This window comes from Cololabis saira, chromosome 14 (genome assembly GCF_033807715.1).
Source record: "Cololabis saira isolate AMF1-May2022 chromosome 14, fColSai1.1, whole genome shotgun sequence".
Lineage (NCBI taxonomy): Eukaryota > Metazoa > Chordata > Actinopteri > Beloniformes > Belonidae > Cololabis > Cololabis saira.
Genome location: NC_084600.1, coordinates 26,737,275 through 26,755,925, shown reverse-complemented (window position 1 = coordinate 26,755,925; position 18,651 = coordinate 26,737,275). Strand labels below are relative to the sequence as shown.

General features: G+C 40.3%; 1 protein-coding gene across 2 annotated transcripts in view; it reads right to left on the bottom strand.

Annotated features, from left to right (window-relative positions):
* Nucleotides 1-18,651, bottom strand: part of pof1b (POF1B actin binding protein) — a 48,905-nt gene that overhangs the window by 18,741 nt on the left and 11,513 nt on the right. For both annotated transcript variants that reach the window (XM_061740274.1, XM_061740276.1), the window contains exon 3: nt 2,714-3,000. In XM_061740274.1, the coding sequence (XP_061596258.1) occupies nt 2,714-3,000 (287 nt within the window). The remainder of the gene's footprint in view (nt 1-2,713; nt 3,001-18,651) is intronic.

Genomic DNA, 18,651 nt, shown 5'->3' with positions numbered 1-18,651 from the left:
GAGACAGAAACCAAGAGAAACACGCCTTAGACTTGTTAAAACAAGCTGTAGATGAAACTAATCCAAATTGCCGTGACCACATCCTTGGAATCTGGCTTTTCTTCTTACAGTGCTAAGAAATAGTAAGCCCTGTGCAGGCGGCTGTCTAATTTGCCATCTATATCCCAAAATGCAATGGGCAACTGCAGTGGTGACTAGTTTCTGGTTTATATTACATCACGGTAATTATGTATGTAGTTTCTAAAACAGCCTATGAACCCCAAAAATTTACTGGAGTTCTAATTGAACTTCCCATAAAAAACTGCCAATTACAATGACCTTAAGGCAATAACACACAGAATAAAATGTATATCTTTACTGAACACACCAGTTAAACTATTTAATAAAGTTCATTTTGTCCAAGGCTTTACAATTTAATTTGCCTTTTTTTTTTGTCAGATTTTTAGGTTTTTTAAATACCTGACATATTTCGGCGATTCCTTTCGCCTTCATCAGAGTTACAAGATGGTGTGTGACATGTTAGGTATTTAAAAAACGTAAAAAATTCTTGTCTGACAAAAAGAATTAACAAATTAAAAACACCAGTTAAACGTTCACAGTGCTGTGAGCGCTATGGGAAGCCACAAACCAACTACTTCAACTAAAGCTAGTTGTAGTCAGCCAATTGCCCACCTAAAGTTTAATTTGTGAATAAAGAAAGACCTTGAAATCATTAAAATGTCATGTTCATAAAAGCTTTAGCTAACGTGAAGACAAGTGACAGAGAGTAACTGATCTACAAAGGGCTAAAAAGGTATTTAGAGTAACCCCGAAGCGGTTCAGTGTTTAAGTGGACTAATCTCAATCTCACTCAAGCGATTTCTGGTACTGCAGATACCAACCAATGAGGCACTTGTTGCAAGTGTTGGTTCGTCCCATTTTCCCTGCAAGCATGTTTTAAGAAGTTCAAGAGTTTGTGATCACTTTTGTTGAGGTTTTCCATTTCAAACTTCTCCACTCTCTCTCTGCTAGGGACTGGTCAGGGCTTCAGGTGAGCCAATGCCGTGCCTCTTCTTCCTCAGACGGTTTTAAGTGGCTTTTTGAAACTTGCAGGGCGCTGAGCTGCTGCGGTGCACTTCTGCAGCGACTTTGCTCCATCCTCGAGTCTCACCAGGAGCTATTCAAAAGTGGAGCCCTTCCAAGCGCTGCCTCCTCAGCCGATTAGTGAGATGCAGTTTACCCGAAGGCTTTGAGATCACAGTACTCTGCTAGTTTCACAGAGGTTATACAAGGTTTACCTCTGTGAGGTATACCTCGCCATGTTTTCTTCTATCTAGAACAGGGGTCGGCAACCCAAAATGTTGAAAGAGCCATATTGGACCAAAAACACAAAAAACAAATATGTTTGGAGCCGCAAAAAATGAAAAGTCTTGTGTAAGCCTTAGAATGAAGGCCACACATGCTGCATGTATCTGTATTAGTTAGAACTGGGGGAAAATTCTTTTTTTCATTATGCACTTCGAGAAAAAAGTCGAAATTTCGAGAAAAAAGTCGAGATTTTGAGAAAAAAGTTGATATGTCAAGATTATTGTCTAAGTACAATCTTGAGAAAAAAGTCGAAATGTCGAGAAAAAAGTTGAAATGTTGAGAAAAAAGTTGAAATGTTGAGGAAATAATCAAACTTTCGTGAAAAAAGTCGAAATGTTGAGAAAAAAGTCTAAATTTCGAGAAAAAGGTAAAAATGTCAAGATTAAAAAGGAAAGGAAAAAGGACTAAAAAAAGAGAAAAAAGGAAAAAAGGAAGAAAAAAGAAAAAAAGGAAAAAAAAGAAAAAAAGAGGAAAAAAGAGAAAAGAAGAGAAAAAAAGGAAAAAAAGAGGAAAAAAGAGAAAAGAAGAGAAAAAAAAAGGAAAAAAAGGTCAAACATTTTTGAAAAAGCTCCAGGGAGCCACTAGGACAGCGCTAAAGAGCCGCATGCGGCTCTAGAGCCGCGGGTTGCCGACCCCTGATCTAGAATTATAGACATGTAAATGATGAGTTACGTAAAATAAAATGAGCTTTTTGACTTCTAAACTGAACCACTCCCCGTACGTGGTTTAAATCTCTTCTAAAACCCTCTGAATTGTTTACCCACCACCTCTACCGGTTAAAATAATGAATGTGTACAACTCGGAGCCCACTTGTGCCGTCTCATTTTGAAAGTTCACCGGATCCTCTATGCCGTTCTCGTGTCTGACGTCCTGTCGGCTCACTCTGCTGTGTGAAAATTGGCACAGTTTAGCAGCAGTCCAGCGTCAAAACAGACTGGACATGTCTTTTCGGTGGGGCAGAGTGAACAGCTGCTTCTGGGACGTATCTTCACGGTGCGTGTTGTGAAACCGCTCATTCACTGTTACTCCGTTAATAATCACTAGCAGTAACATCAGCTTTTGATGGGTGACAGGTGTTAATACAGCGGCATCTGAGGGATGAGAAGCCACGTGTCCAGCTTAGGCCTATTCATTACACATCATAATGACTCTTGATTCCTTTATTGTTTAATAATGCTTTTCTTGGAAAAACATTGCTAGAACTAAATCATCACTCATCTGCTCTGTATAAACAGCATGGAAATGAAAAAAAACATGAATTCATACTGCTGTCTGCACAGAAAAAAAGATGTTCATGTAAGAAACAGACAAAGGCACATTTCAGTCTGTGTTTGCGCTGACGTGAACACGACCTAAGTTGACTTACCGCCCGCGGATCCTGGACACGTGGTCGGAGATGCAGGAGTAGATGTCGCTGTTCTTCCTGTAGACCTCCGCCAGCAACTCCCCGAAGTACCGAGTGTCCAGCTTGGTCGGCTGTGGCGCCTCCCTCAGATCAGTACTCATGTTCATCCGGGTGATTTTCTGAAGCATTGGGGACGGCCTACTCTGTATGTACGTGACCGTCTCCACCTCTTCAATCTCCACCGCTCCATCATCCACTTCCTCCACTTCCTCCTCCTCCTCTACCTCCAGCTCCAACTCCACTTCTTCCTGGAAAACCGAGAACAGGGATCTTTAACCACTGTGATTACGTAACTCAGAACAGAAAAAGGCAAAATGTCCATTGAATAAAAACTTTTGCAACATTTGTGCGCAGGATTGTCACACATTTGATGTAAGAAATATGCATTTCTCTTATTCTTGCCTGAGGAATTGAACTGTTCAACTAGTGTGGACGCTCCTCACAAGTGTTTGGGCTCCAAGAGAAGTCTCAACTTAGACACTAATACTACAATAATATTCAGCTCTTTGTTTTTAAAAAGAACAAAGTCTGATGGAGCGATGCTGAGACTGAAACTGTTGCCATTTTTTTACTGATACAAAAAAGTACATGTAGAGTAGCTTTGTGGAAGTGCCAGAAAGGTTTGAGAAACTGAGAAGACATACAAGATTCTCACAAGTGAGAAAAGTCTGGTGCTCTTCCAGTTCACCGTTGTTTCCACCCGAACAGCACTTAACGAACCAGTCACAACCAGTTTTACGCAATAAAAGCCACTTTCAAAAAGCTTGGATTAAACCCGAGATGGAAACCTCTCAGCCCGCTCTTCATGCTTCACTTACAAGCTGCATCTACAGACACAGCAAAGCAAACACAGCTGTCACCTCCTCTTGTACGTGGAACAACAGTGGAATCGACCAGACTGCATAACTGGTCGTCTCCCGTTGGATGAGCGGAGCAGCAGGTGGTGTGAACTCTTTCCACAGAGCGCAACTTAACTCTAACAAACACCTCCCCGTCACACATGATTAAAATGCATCATCTCATTTGAACTTCTTTTCATCAGTGCTCAGGTCCCATCATGCACTTTGTGACTGACGTTAGAGAACACAATATTTCCTTTCAGCCCCAGGTTCACCAGACACTCACTACTATCTTCAACAAGACTGTTGGTGGTCTTTTTTTTAAGACTGACAGCACTCGTTGACTTATAGAACTTGTGTCTTACATGACATACTTATGAGCTTGTGAGAGTGAAGTGAAAAACTGGTGCATTTCTCCTCCAAGTAATACTTTTGGGATCACTACAGACCCCTCACAGTAGGGCTGCACGATTCTGGACAAAATGAGAATCACGATTTTTTTGCTTAGAATTGAGATCACGATTCTCTCACGATTTTTTTCCAATATAACATTTATTGCACTTACACTTTGCAACAGCTGAACAAAAATATAATAACAATAAACATCTCTTGTCTTCTTTACACAAACCTTTGAATAATTTAAACAATAATAACAATTTTGAACAATATTTGTTCCTCCCTGAGTTGAACACCCTTTCAGAAAGGGGACTGGTAACAGATCCTGTAGTTCTGAGGCAACAAATTATTCCTCTGGCATGGATGGACCCCCCATTGCCTTTTGCTGCTATTAAGAAGCTGCCGATACAAAAGGTAAACGTTACAAAAAATATGATGGTGCCTGATAAAAGACTGACATCAACTTTGTAACAGCTGACATTGAACATAAAAACAATAAACATCCAAAAAAAAAATAAATTAAATCGTCGTCATTTGGAAATGAGATTGCGTTCAAGCATGAATCGAGATTGCGATTTTTTAACGATTAATCGTGCAGCCCTACCTCACAGGACTCAGTTTAGTTCAGAAGTTTCCCACCAACGCAGCTAAACAGGACAGAAGGTCTACGCCTCGTCGTCTTGAATGTCACATTTGTGGCTGCGCAGAGCGGTTCGACCAGATTCCACACGAGCCCAGGGGACACAAGGAGCCGGAATGCCACAGCAGGTGATTATTACACCGTTTTTTCTCTGAAGAGTCACTGGCATTTCCATGGAGCTCTGCTGCACTTTGCTAACATGTTCACTTTCTGTTTACTCTGTCAGACAGATGGTGTGAAAGGGGGAATCAGAGTTATGCCGAGAATGGGGAACAAAAAAATACCTCCATACACGTTGTACACAGACGGATGAATATCTGCTATAAACATACAGATGTCACCTAAAAACTAGGTCTGATCTCATAAATCTAAGAACAAGTAAAAAAGAAATACGACTGAGGCAAAGTTTCACATTTTCAGGTATTACAGCCCGTGACCTTCAGCAGCCACTCTTATAACAGACCCAGTGGGAGGAGAGCAAACTGAGATGTCATCACAACCAGCTCAGTTCAGTGGTTCTAGTATCAACACCCTCTTAGTGGCCTCTGTCATCAATAAACCAATATTTGGTTCAGTTGTTTTTGCTTCATGAAAAAATTTGATTCGAAAAATGGAGAAACATATGACTTAGTACATTATTTTAGGAGGATGACAAAGTAAAACACTCATGTAAAGTACAAGCAGTGTATGAGGGAGCTTAAAAGACTAAAAGATTAGAGGTTCAAAACCACTTGAAATGACTTTGAGAGGACAGTTACGGCTGTTGCCGGAGTTCTAGAGATTTGGCCTCCGCTCGAGTGTGTGAATGTAGAGTCTGGGTGAGTCTGCTAATCAGCGCCCAGTACGCATATTAAGAGACACTGGTGCCTCCCAATCTGTCATTCTGGCTAATGATTTGCCGTCTTGTGTTGAGTCTTCTTGTGGTTATAGTATTGTCGTACAAGGAAGTAAAATGGGTTACGCCTAGCTTTATTAACGATTTTTGTAGAGTTAATTCAATAACTGTGAAAGACTTGTATCCTCTTCCTAGAATGAAAAATTTTGTTGGCATCATCGGTATCGCCAATATTGTCACAGAACTAGACTTGCTAAAGGGGTACTGGCAAATTCCCTTAACCGAGCACGGGCCTGAGATCTGCCTTTGTAACTCCTGATTGTTTCCTACAGCACACAATTATGGCCTTTGGAATGTGTAACGCCCTGCTGCCTTTCAGAGGCTTATAAACACAGTTCTCTCTGGGTTGCCTAACTGTAATGCTTATTTGCATGATCTAATTGTGTACACCATGACGTGGGAGGAACAACTTTCCCTCCCTGAACTGGTATTCAGTCGTCTTGTTATGGAGCTAGAACAGTCTCAATAGTCACAAATGCACAGACCGATTCACAAATGCACAGCGCAAGATTCACACGTGTGGAGGACAAGATACACAAATGTATTTTTAATGCGCACACGAATATAATCTGATCAGAGTCTGTGGACTTTGCTGCAATTGTGCGTGAATTTTGATTGACTTGCCTCAACCCATTAATTTCTCTTTTTAAACATGGAATGATCCGCAACCAATCAGATATCTTCGTTTGTTTCCACCAATCATAAGAACGCACCCCACGTGGTGGACAATCTACTCATATGCCACATTAAGCCATTCGCACCAACAAGGACAGCAGAGCGATAAGGGAAACATCTAATTTAATATGTTTGGCTACTTAATCCCCTTGTTTGCTATGAGAGGTGTTTAGTTATTCATCTAAATCACTTTAAAAACCAATACAAGCCACATATTATTGTAGTGGCAGCTGTCCATGCCCGGGGGCTGTCAGGTGGGATGGCACAGGGACTCATGGGATGCCATATTCCTTTGGGAGTTTCCCTCACTAACTGTGGTTTTGTGTGTTTTATGTGTGGTTTTGCTGTTTTTTTTTTGTTTTTTTTTTATTGTTGTTTGGTCTCCTAGTTGCGATAGTTTTAACAGGTGATGGTGTGGTTGCTGGTGCACCATGAGTGAGATGAGTGTAGCAGCTAATGAGATCTCTCTGTGTTGTTGTTCCTTGGATTGTTAATCAAATCTGGCTTGCAGAATTTTAATAAAGTTAAGGCTCTGCCTGTCAAGTCTAAGCAGTCAGCTGACTCGGTCGGAATAAAGCAGTGAAGGGCTTCAAACGTCATCAGTGACGTCACATGAAGCAAGCTCCGGCCCACTGCGTCACCACAACAACCCCATCCAGCTTGATTCGTGCTTCGAAGCATCGGTGTTCGAGATCATTACTGTATTCTCTCTTCCTGTACCTGGGGCGGAGGACAGCTCCCGGGCCAATAACTGCACAAAGAACCAAGCTGCTGACCTTGTCAGTGTCTTCATTGACAATGAATGCAGCTTTACAGATAATGTAACACCAGCAGAGCTTAATGTAAATAGACTCAAAAAACTAGATTTAAGCAATTTTCTCTTATGTTTAATAATGTACACTCATGTGACATAATGCAGAGTGGTGGGTGGGACCAATCAGAACAGACTGTTGTTGACAAAAGACCTGCCCATCTTTTCTTATTTCAAGAAACCTTCGGCAAAAATCCTCCAGCAAATGGTAGGTCTCTCTTAGATGAGATTTTATACTGAACATGTTTCTCATCAAAAATGGCGAATTTTCCTAAACTTAATCTCAAACCCTAACCCTAATGTTTAAACTGGACAGACCACATGTCGATTGAGATCTTTGTGTGAGGTTTGTATTGCTGCTGACACCAAATGATTAATAGTTAAAAAGAAGGTATTTTATAGACAATAATTCACACGCCTACAGAGGCATCTTTATCAAAAGAGAGCCTGTTCTCTGTGTTTGAATAAGGGCTTGGCAACAAAGTAAAAAAAAAACCCGTCGAATGACATTTGACTGGTATCTGACAAGCTGTGAAGTTGTTGACCTGGTGCAGGTTTGGTTTATGATCTTGTTCAAAGGGGTTCAAAGGTCACGCTAACACGTCCAAATACTGACATTTGGTTCACGTACAGGGAAACGCGAACTTCAGGAGCGTGCAACCGTCCGAGGGGAAGTGTGGCAACCGTGCATGCCCGACGCGTGTGAACACGGGGGTGGGTGTGTCTGCAGGGGTGTGGCTGCTGCACCAACATACCAGTCATGCTTGCAGAGAAAAGGGAGAGAGTCAACGGTGGACGTGACTCAGTTTTGGGAGGGAAAACAAACAAAAACAGGTTGAGAAGGTTGTTATCTTATAATAACGGACATTCTGCTAAAAGTCAGGCACACGCTTTGTGTTTTTAGCATTTATGCCAAAAGTCAAGGAGATTCATTATTTGAAGTCATTACTTTTTTATCCTGTATTATTTGAAATATCCATCCATCCATCCATTTTCTATACCCGCTTTATTCTTTGGAGGGTCACAGGGGTCTGCTGGAGCCTATCCCAGCCAATTTCAGGCGGAAGGCAGGGGTACAACCTGGACAGGTCGCCAGACCATCGCAGGGCTATTTGAAATATAATTTAATATGTTTAAATATTTCTTCAAATATGGCAGCCATCAATATCTGTAAATACTGAAACCCTCTAACAAAACAAAATTTAATAAAGTTAATCTAAGCCAGGGACTGAAGATGTCGATTTGATCTTCTACATACAGACGTGAAAAAAAGAAAAAAGCGCACCTCTGTCAACTTTTTATTTTTTCCCAAAAGCCAACATGGTTTTCGGACGTCCCTGTAAAATATGTGTAACATGCTTTGGACAAAACACCGAAACACAGTACAAAAAAAAAACAACCTTTTAAACCAAGCATTTAAACCTTAAATCTACAGTTTTATGTTACATCAGAGTTTCTGACTTGGTAGTCACTTCACATGATTAAATATATCCTTTCAAGCTCCTTTAAGTTATTTTTTTCCTGAATCATGTCTTGAAAGACTTTAAATACAACCTCAGATACAATGTGATTATTTAATAAATCAAATCAATAAAAAAAACAACAACATAAGAATCAAAACAGAGTGAAATAAAAAAAAACTCAATGTAATTGTGGATCATTTCCATGGATTAACCTATTATGTGGTTTTATTTCACAGGGCATTCAATAAAATTCACTGGAGAATATTAGTGGACACTTTAACTGTACAACATTTTGGGGGGATTGTTTTCATTGTATTATTCCATATTTTACTAATAATGAAATCCTTGCGTCATGAGGCTGAAGTTCATTTTTTTTAAAGATTTTTAAAAACAAGCTTTTGACCTCTACGACTGTAATCGGGTACTTTTTATAGTAATTATCCTCAAACTGAAAATCATAGATCAGCAATCATTTTTTTCTGAATGGGAGTGGAAATTTGAAGCCAATTGTCCCGGGAGTCTCACAGTCTCTGACCGTCTTTTCAGGGAAAAGTATGCATTGTTGTGAAAGTGGTCCGTGGTGGTGTCAGTCTTCAGGGATCACAGAGCTGCCCCGGCTACTCTGTAACCAACAGCTGACCTGCAGATGCTGAATTCCAACGAGGAAAATAACAGCTTTGTGATGATGGGTTAGTAGGTCAGAGGTTGGCTGACCTGCCAAACAATGCAGCACAGAAAGAACATACCGCACTTGATTCATTCTTCTGCTTTGATTTTAAACTGACCCCAAGGCCAAGGCCAGTGAAATTTGATTCAAACAGCACAGTTCAAAAGGAGGAGTTAGCCATGGTGCTGTACAGCAGCAAAGATAAACAAACAATATCAACAGTACATATTAAACTAAAACACCCTGGCAGTATGCTCTATCTGAATATACATCAAGAACTTGAAAGATCAAGCATGCTAGCATTGTAATATTAAATTAAGTGATGGACGTGTGTGGCAGGGTGGAGGAGCAGCCACTCAGCCGATTGGGCACACCTGTGCCCAATCAACCTCTCCACCCTGCCTGGCTACATAAGAAGTGGCTGCACTCCAGCAAGAGGTCTGCTGGTGCACGAGTGGTGGTGTGATTGAATAAAGGAGTTCCTGCACTAAACCCTGTGTCCTCTGTCCTGTCGGTCGGCCCCAGTGGCAACGAGCTTGCTACAACAGGTTTCTATGCTGCTGCCCCACATTTACTTGTTTTTGAAACAACATTCTCCTCTAGAAGTTTAAGTTTGTGAGGAAGTTGGACGAGCCAGTGTGGAGTCAGAAAAAATGTTCCAGTTTCTTTTACAGAAATTAAAAATGCAGAAGAGAGAAATGTGAAAAAACATGAGACATCTGATTTAGAGACAGGGTATGCAATTCTAACCCATTCTGACCCAGAACACTTTGTTGCACTTTTCTCTCTCTCTCTCTCTCTGTGCGTGTGTGTGTGAGTGTTTGGTACTACATAAATGCACAAGCAAAGAAAAGTATTGTAAATCAAATACTTAAGGGTACTTTATCAAACTCTACGGGTTTTTTTATCCAAATAATAATAAAAGGTTTGACTATAAAAACGGGACTGTTTGACTTGAAAGTTGTGTACGTTTGGTCTCCTGAAACCACAATTTCTTGCTAACTATTTGAAATAAGTGACAAGGTTGTACTTTAATTTTACATTTGACATAAAACATAAAATACTTCATAAGGAATTTGCAACTCTTTTTTTCTTGTACAAAGTTGAAGAAAAAACACAGATGTGCATGTGAAATTGTCCAGATCTCAACAAATCTGCCAAAATAGCCATCGGCAAAATCACACATCAGAAAACTGGAATGGACCAAGTGAATTTCAATTTTCACATGAATAAAGATGTCAGTATCAGTGCTCAATAGCAAAAATATTGACTTCAAACTGTCCTCCATTTTGTTTGGAGGTCAAACTGTTTCCACCTATAATGAATCAGGTCCGGTGTTTTGGTTTTCTCCAAGTTCAGGACGCAGAGTCTCCCTTTGGTTTTATCTCACTTCATTGGAGGCCATGAAAGGATCCTCCGCATTGACCAGAAACCCAATATCTTCAGTGCACTGTTGTGTGTGTGTGTGTGTGTGTGTGTGTGTGTGTGTGTGTGTGTGTGTGTGTGTGTGTGTGTGTGTGTGTGTGTGTGTGTGTGTGTGTGTGTGTTCCAGCATCTCGGGACTCTGTGTGATCGAGTAACACAAGAGGTTGTTGTTGTGAAGAGAGGAGTCACCTTACAACACAACCTCCACCTCTGCAACGCTGACAAACTTTGCAGGGATGTGTTGCAGACAACGTCTCCCTCTCAACGAGAACTTTCTTTGCGTTCCTCAGTCCATCAAGGAAGAGACAATTTCAGTATTGATATCTTTTAAGTTTTCTTTAAAAAGGACTTTTTTCAGACTTATCCCACCTTCATTATCTTCCAGTTTCCACTGTATGTAGTATTCTTATTGCTTTACCTTCCACTGTTTAATGGCTGGCATGGGTTGGAAGGTTAATACTACTACTGATAAGAAAAATTACCAGAGCTGACTTATCACGGGCCACACCTCAGCATCCATCTTCAAATATATAGCATGATTATATATAATGATTTTTTGACCACTTCTATGGACTAGTATTATCATATTAAGTTAACTTTCGTTTACATTTCATTTGTAGGAAGTTTTGGTTATTGTTGAGTTGATACTTTGGATAGAAATAAAGTACATATAATGTTTAAACAATCAAGTCGTGGAAGTGCGTTCATCAAACAAACCACCTGTTACCACCACCAACGGCCTTTATTGGAATAATTTGGGATTATTTTGGTTTTGGAGCATAGTAAGCCGTGACAGAAACTCTATAAAAAGATACTAACACGTTGTATATACATTATGTTTACATCCAACTCGTTATGAATACGCTACGCCCAAAATTGGAAAAAAAAACAAAAAAAAACATCAGGATACACTGGCTAAATGATTAAAGTACACAAAGCCTGTACACAAAACAGGATGCTGCAAGGCATCATTGTGAAACCTGTGCTTCCTGTCCTGCGGTAAAGCAACGAAGAAGAATTGGGATTCCGCCTACTGCATAAACATTAGGTGGTACCAACTGATGCATTAACAAAATACTTAGATTTTGCCGGAAATAAGGATTTCAGGAACCTGAGTGTTTCAGATGCTGGTATCAGAATCTGAAACAACAATCCAAAAAGTACTAGGCTGTTCACTGCGAGTAAAAGATACCAGACAATAGTAACTGGTACAGCCTCCAACTAAGCCTGCTGCCTTCTATCTTTCATAGCCAAATTCACGCTTGATTAAAGTTATTAAAAGGAAAAAAAAAAAATCTGAAAACTGTCCGAAGTGCCATAGAGCTTTAAGAAAACTGGAATCAAATTCCAGTTGGTCCATTTATATTTAAACATGTTGGATGTCAAAGGTAAATAACTTCACCTGCTATACCATTTGTCTCTTTGTAGTGTTACTAATGGCGCTTTTATACTAGTACCTACTCAGCGCGACTCGTCTCGTCTCGCCTCCACTCGCCTAGCCCAGATGAGAAGTAGGCGGGATTGGAGTGAAGCTGTTGTGACGTATTTGATTGTGTGATCTAAACGAAGAAGACAACAACACTAAAGATGTAGAACATGGAGGAGATGATATATGTGCTGCTGGGTCTGTAGCTTGTGTTCGATATCAAGTTAAAAAATGAGAGTGAAAGAAGCTTCAAGCAGCTTTTTTTTTGTTTGATTGTCTCGGCGCTGCTGAAAAGTCCACTGGGAGCCGTGAGCAGCTATGAAGTGACAGAGATCCTGGTGGATCTGGTCGTTCCTTATCGCCCGTCTACTAGGGATGCAAATTATCGATTATTTCATTAATTGATAGTTGATAACCTTATCGATCGATCATCGATTAGTTGATAAGCGGCGTTTTTCCCCCATCTGAGATACAAACATAATTTTTTTTGCTTATATAAAATACAAAGGACATTTTAATGTATTCCTGAATCAAATATTTATTTGATACAAAAGTAACAAAAAGACATTTTTGTACCACAAGGAATATAATATAAAGTGCACTTCAAGGCTATTAGTAGTAGCAGCCATAAAAGTGTCATTTGTGTCAAGCAAATTTTAAGTTCTAGTTACGTTTTAAGTTAGAGTTTTGGCAGTGTTCAAAATAAAATGATGAGACCTGCTGTATTGGAGCACATTTTCTTTTAGTTAAAACTGTAGCGGGGACAGATGTTTAGAGAAACCTATGTATGTACCGGGTGAAGCTGATTTATGGTTCCGCGTTACAACGACGCAGAGCCAAGAAGGTCCTGGGTTCGATTCCCGCCGGGGACGCTGTGGGCGCTGAAGTGCGTGTTAGTTCCCCCATGACTTCAGCACCCACACCCTGGGTGGGGTTGGCGAAAGGATCTTTCTGTGTGGAGTTTGCATGTTCTCCCCGTGTTCCCCTGGGTAGCTAATGTTCTCTACCCTCACAAAAACATGCACACAGTCCTGGGCTACACATGCCCCCTCTGGCCAATCGGGGCGCCAGATGGGGTGGGGAGGATCCGGCCGGAATAACGTGATCCTTCCACGCGCTACGTTCGGCCAGAGAAACCCCACCCTGTCTAGTGAAAAGATGCGGCCTGCTCACTCCTCAGGTTAAGGAGGAGAACTGAGCTCAGTGCAGGGCCCTCCCAGGGTTGGTAGAGGATGGCAATGCACAGGACTGTTAGGTAGGAGCACGGGGTGGTAAAATGGGGACAAAACCGGGATAAAAAAAAAAAAATAAATAAAAAAAAAAAAAAAAAAAAAAAAAGATTAATTGTAATCGTTAATTTTAATCGGGTAATTTCATAACGGCAATTAATCGAAAATCGATTAATTATTAACATCCCTACCGTCTACATCCCTTTTTAATTCTCTCCTCAGCCACCAGGTTTATGAACATCTGCACCTCAGAGTTGGAACATGAAACAGACTTTTGCACTGTCATTGCTGGTCGAATAAAATGAAGAAGTGATGACGTCAGACGCAGGGCCGACTCAGCACGCTTAGAACCTCGGCAGAATAGATACAGAAAAAGTATCTACTCTGCACGCCTCCACCCGACTCCACCCGTAGTGGAAAAGTGCAAAACCGGGGCGTGGCAAGTCGAGTAGGTACTAGTGTAAAAGCGCCATTATATCAACCTTCCAGGAATGTCATAGGTGCGTCTGCCTGTGTAAGCCTCAAGGCTTTAACCTACATTAATGAAAACAGAAAACTAAAGAATCACCCCACCCGAGACTAATCTCCAGTCTCTGGTATAGTGTGTAGTCTTTTATCAAGATTTATTGAGCAAAAGCAAACAGGAAGCCTGTGAGCAACCAAAATCTATCAGTAACTGTATTTGTAACATGCATAAAGAGAAGTGTTTCCAACACACAAGAGGAAGTCCATGTCCAGGGTGTACCCCCGCCTTCCCCGTAATGAGCTCCAGGAAACCCGACCGTATTGGATGGTGGGTGTAGAAAATGAACAAATGAATGAAAAGAATGAAGTGTATACACTTAAAAGGCAAGGGGGAAACACAGTTGATGTAAAAGTGTCTCAGGCTCACGGACATAAGCATTAATAACGTCCTAAAACCCTGTTTACACTTACAATGTGCAGATAAGGTAGAGCTGTTCACATTTATGGCTTCTCTTTGTTTGTCGAAATAATCTCACTACATAAACTCAAAATAGTGTACCTGCTAACAATACAATTGGAGAAGGAATAGTATCTGTTTATCATCCGTTTATCAGAAAGATAAATCAAATCACAGTATTTTGCTGAAACTATAAAAAGTGGATTGTGAAGCTTCATGAATATAAGTGGAGTGGTCGTGCTTAATGCAACAAAGATAACTTTCACCTCTATTGCTAAAACTTGACTGGATACAGCAGCGATCCTGTTAAACCTAGTAAATATTAGGACGTGCCAAGCTCTGTTTAGCATTCTGGCCTCACCACCAAGTTTATCCTGTAATTAAACCTGAATTCTTCACATACCCTGCAGAGGCGAGCAAGGCCTCATATAAAGCAGTTAAGTTGAACAAAAAAGGAAATGCTGCCGAATTGAGTTTGTCATACTTGGATAGTTAAGGAATCTGACTTGTGCAGTCCAGAAAAGCTTTAGAGTCTCTACCGCTGTGGCACAGAGAGAGAGTCTGGTAAAAGACTGCACCCTCAGCAGCAAAGTACATCCATCAACAAGCTGAGCGTTTTAGAAAGCTGTAGCATTAAACAAAAACTGCAGACCAAAGAGTGCACTTACATAACGTTGAAGAAAAAATAAACCCCTCATTAACAAATTGAAAATGTGGTTTCAAAAATCATGCGGACAAATTTCCTTGACTGAAAGTGTAGTAAAGTAACCCACCCACATAATACGGTTGGGAGTCAAATTACTCCTGCGTGTTTATGCTCATTTGGACTCATACTGAGCATGCTCCAAAGTTGCAGCCCCAAGTTGTAACACAAAAAAAGGCTTGTGTTGTGGAAAAGTACTAATTGTATAGAGAAGGTTTGCAGCTCTCAACCAAGTACTTCTAATGCATATAGTTGATGATATATGAAGAAAGTCAAAACAATGACAGATTAAATGAAAAGAATTAAAAGCAGCAGCTTTGGGTGGACCATGACCACAAGTCCCATATTTGGGAGTCAGGTGACCATTTCCCACCTCTCATCCCACTCCTATTCGTCTTACATGTTCTACAAGTTCAGCCGACTGTTTAGATTTTATCTAATGAACATCTTTATGTTTCACCAATCTATTCCTAAAAGTGACGCAGGATTCCAATATTAGAGTCTTCTGTCAGCTCATAAATAACTTAACATACCCAGGTGTGCCTGCAGCAACCTGCAGGTGTCAGATAAAGTTCAGAGTCAGACCTCTCTATTTGGGCTGGGGTTTGCCGTTTGTCTAGTGTAGTTTAGATAAGTCAGGTACAGATTCTCGTCATAAAAAATGAATTTGTATCATCTCTTATTTTAAAGTTGTGAGCCTGTTTCAGCTTCCCAAGTCTTAATTTGCACCTTGCATGTCACACGGTTATTTGAAAATGCAGCCAATGTGCATTGACACAAAGCACCTGCCACAAACTACAAGGTTGCATGTTTCGGTGGCCTTTAGAAGCATAAAAAAGAAAGTCATTTTGGAAAGATAAATGAAAGTGTATTCACAACAACGCTATTTAGTTCACTGTAAATGGACCATTAATTTGAGTTCATTTGATTGGAGAGTGCGGTTTGTTTTGTGATGTGAATGTGCAATCAACCTCTGATACTGATCAAAGAAGCGAACTCTGGCGCGCCTAACAACAAAGGCTTCAGCCCGCTGCAAGTGAACCAAAATTCTTCTCTCATCAAAGTTATAATTACTTTTATATATCACTTTTTTAAACCCAGAAGTAGGAATAACTCTGCAGAACTCACAAAATAGTCTGTTCTCAATTCCATTTTCATTCAGACAAATGAGTTAAGTGAAATTTGAACTATGACGTATTTCATTGGCGATGAACAATAAAGATTCATTTAAAAAAAAATCAAATCTGACTTGAAAAGTCAGATAGTACTTTTTGCTGAGGTATTTTCACATATAATAGATGGTGAAAATGAAAACCAAAATTCATTAGTCCATCTAGGTTGTGCCTAAGAAAAAGAGCAGTAATGGATAAGAGCGGCCTAAATGCTCCTAGTTTTAATTTGGTCAACAAGATACTTGCTCATCCCAGTAAAAAGAGAGGCCCATTTTGTCTTCTTTGTTTATTCAAGTAAGGACTGCTACAATACCTCTCTGGTGGTAAATGGTCCGAGCTTACAGCCCCTTTTAACTTTTACAAAGCGCATTAACAATTAAAACAACTATTCATATTCTAAAAGTTAAATCTAGGCATCCAGAACGCTAAGTAAGCATAGCTGTGATTTCTTTTTCTAACCGGTGAGGCTCTTATATTTAAAAAGGAAAAAAGAAAGAAAGAAAAAGTGTAGCTTGCTGCTTCACATTTCCCACTGAAGGTGGATATCAGGACAGTCGGTTATTAAAAGAATCCTTTCGGCTTTGTTCAAGCATGTCTGTTTCTTACTATCATGCTCAAAACAAAGACTTTTGAATTGAACTGGCCACTAAACCACAGCGTCCTTTCAGTGATCTCTCATCCTCATAGTTAATCCTTCAAGTTTTGTTTGCTTTGAATACGTTTATTCACTGCTGTCAAAGACTTGAAAAGACCAACAAAAAGGGATTTTTCGTTGTTCAAACTGTGACAACATGTTGGTGCCATGTTGGATTTGATTTTAAAGTGTTGCAACACAAACGGTAATGAAGATCTGATTGGACCTAGAGATTGCTGTCCAAAACACTCAAAGAGGAAATTAAAAAGGTGCAAACCAGTCCTGTGATCAAATATTGCACAGGTTAGAGAGGTCGAGAGCAAAAACGTCTTAAAAACAACAAACATGAATGAAACAATGTGCAAACAGCAAAACTAGCCTGACAGAAGCGTCTGATATTCTCGAAAATAACAAAAAGCTTAAAGAGAAAAACGTATTTCTTATTCATTAAGAAAACACAGAGGTGTAGTTCTAGTTGGCAACTAGTTTAATCGACTTAACCGCAACCAAACCGAAAAAATTATCAAAAGACTTCCTTCGGCATGTTTTGAAGAAAGCCGATTAGGTGAAGCCTGCAGCCAAACAGCCAAAATCATTAAAATCATTTTCCGAGACGCTAGAAGACACGGCAGAGCCCATACTCAACAAGTTGAAGCAGATTAGTACGACGGCAGCCCGATCTGCAGATGACGTGGTAAGGCAATTGAGAAACCCCACACTATGAATCAGGATTCCTTTCCCAGAAGATGGAGACGCTGCTGAGACACGACCGCATCAATGTGACCAGGCGGCATCACAAACACCGATGGAGTTGTGTTATATTTCTTCTTCCTCAGCTACAACTTTGAAATATGTGCAGAATGTGTTTTTGCATCATCTTTTTGACTAATGGATGAACAACAGACCTGGAAAATATGTGGCTTTGAAGGCAGTTTATTTGCTTTAGATTATAACTTGTTTACAATGAATTTGACTGAAACATAGTTGCGACGGAAATGGGGCTTGCTGTGGATAACTTTTGTTGGAAGGCGGCGCTAGATAGAGTTATTTGAATTGAACAAAGATGGGATGGACAGTCAGTCTGACTGGGTGCAGTATCAACTAACGGCATCGCATGCATACTTTGCATGACTGGAACTACAAAAGTGTCATTGTTTGTACTCCCACTAGGGTTACATATGAGACCAGGTGATTGTGCTTTCCTGCAGTTTGACCTGCGGTTTGACCTAAACAGAGCAAAGTCACAGCATCTTCTCCTCAAGTGCTAATAAATGTATTTCCAGTTTATTCAAATGTCTACGCCATTGAAAAAAAAAGTTACTAATAAACTTTATCTCCCATCCCCCAAAAGTAATTCCTTCATTTGTTTATTCTTTCATTCATGGGTCATCAAACAATTAGTTGTCAAAAATAGCAAGTGCCAAGATTTTACCTTAAATTTAACACATTTGTTTTCTGTCAAGATTTTTCACAGAACAAGAAAATGTGATTATAAAGTGGCCATCAAAGCAGCTGAATGCATTTACAAACAAGACTGCTTATTCAGAGTCTTTTTTTTTTGGTCAGACATGACTTTGTTTTGCAGATAAGAGAGCCACCATGACACAAAAACTAAAATTACATTTACTCTCTACGTGCAAGCGCAGCGTGGACTTTGTCGGGTCCTGCCAAGCAGACTGGCGTGAATCAAAGTGCCTGTTTATTGTGACAACAGTTAAATACATGACGCTGCAGGTTCACATCAAAGGAATGCCCCCACCTAGTGCAAAGGCTTCTGGGAAGTGGCCTGACACACCTCTGAGTAACCCTGGGAGGTTCCTCTGCAACAGTTTAACGCTGTGGTAACAGTGTGAATGGGAGGTAGAGCCCATCAGTGTAGAGAACTGCTGAGGGCTAGGTTACTGTACGTTCACACAGTTGCGGGTTCTCATGTTGAGCCTTCATGTTAATGGGTGTGTCTCTGCCAAACCAACGGATTAACTTCTTTTCTTTTTTTTCTCTG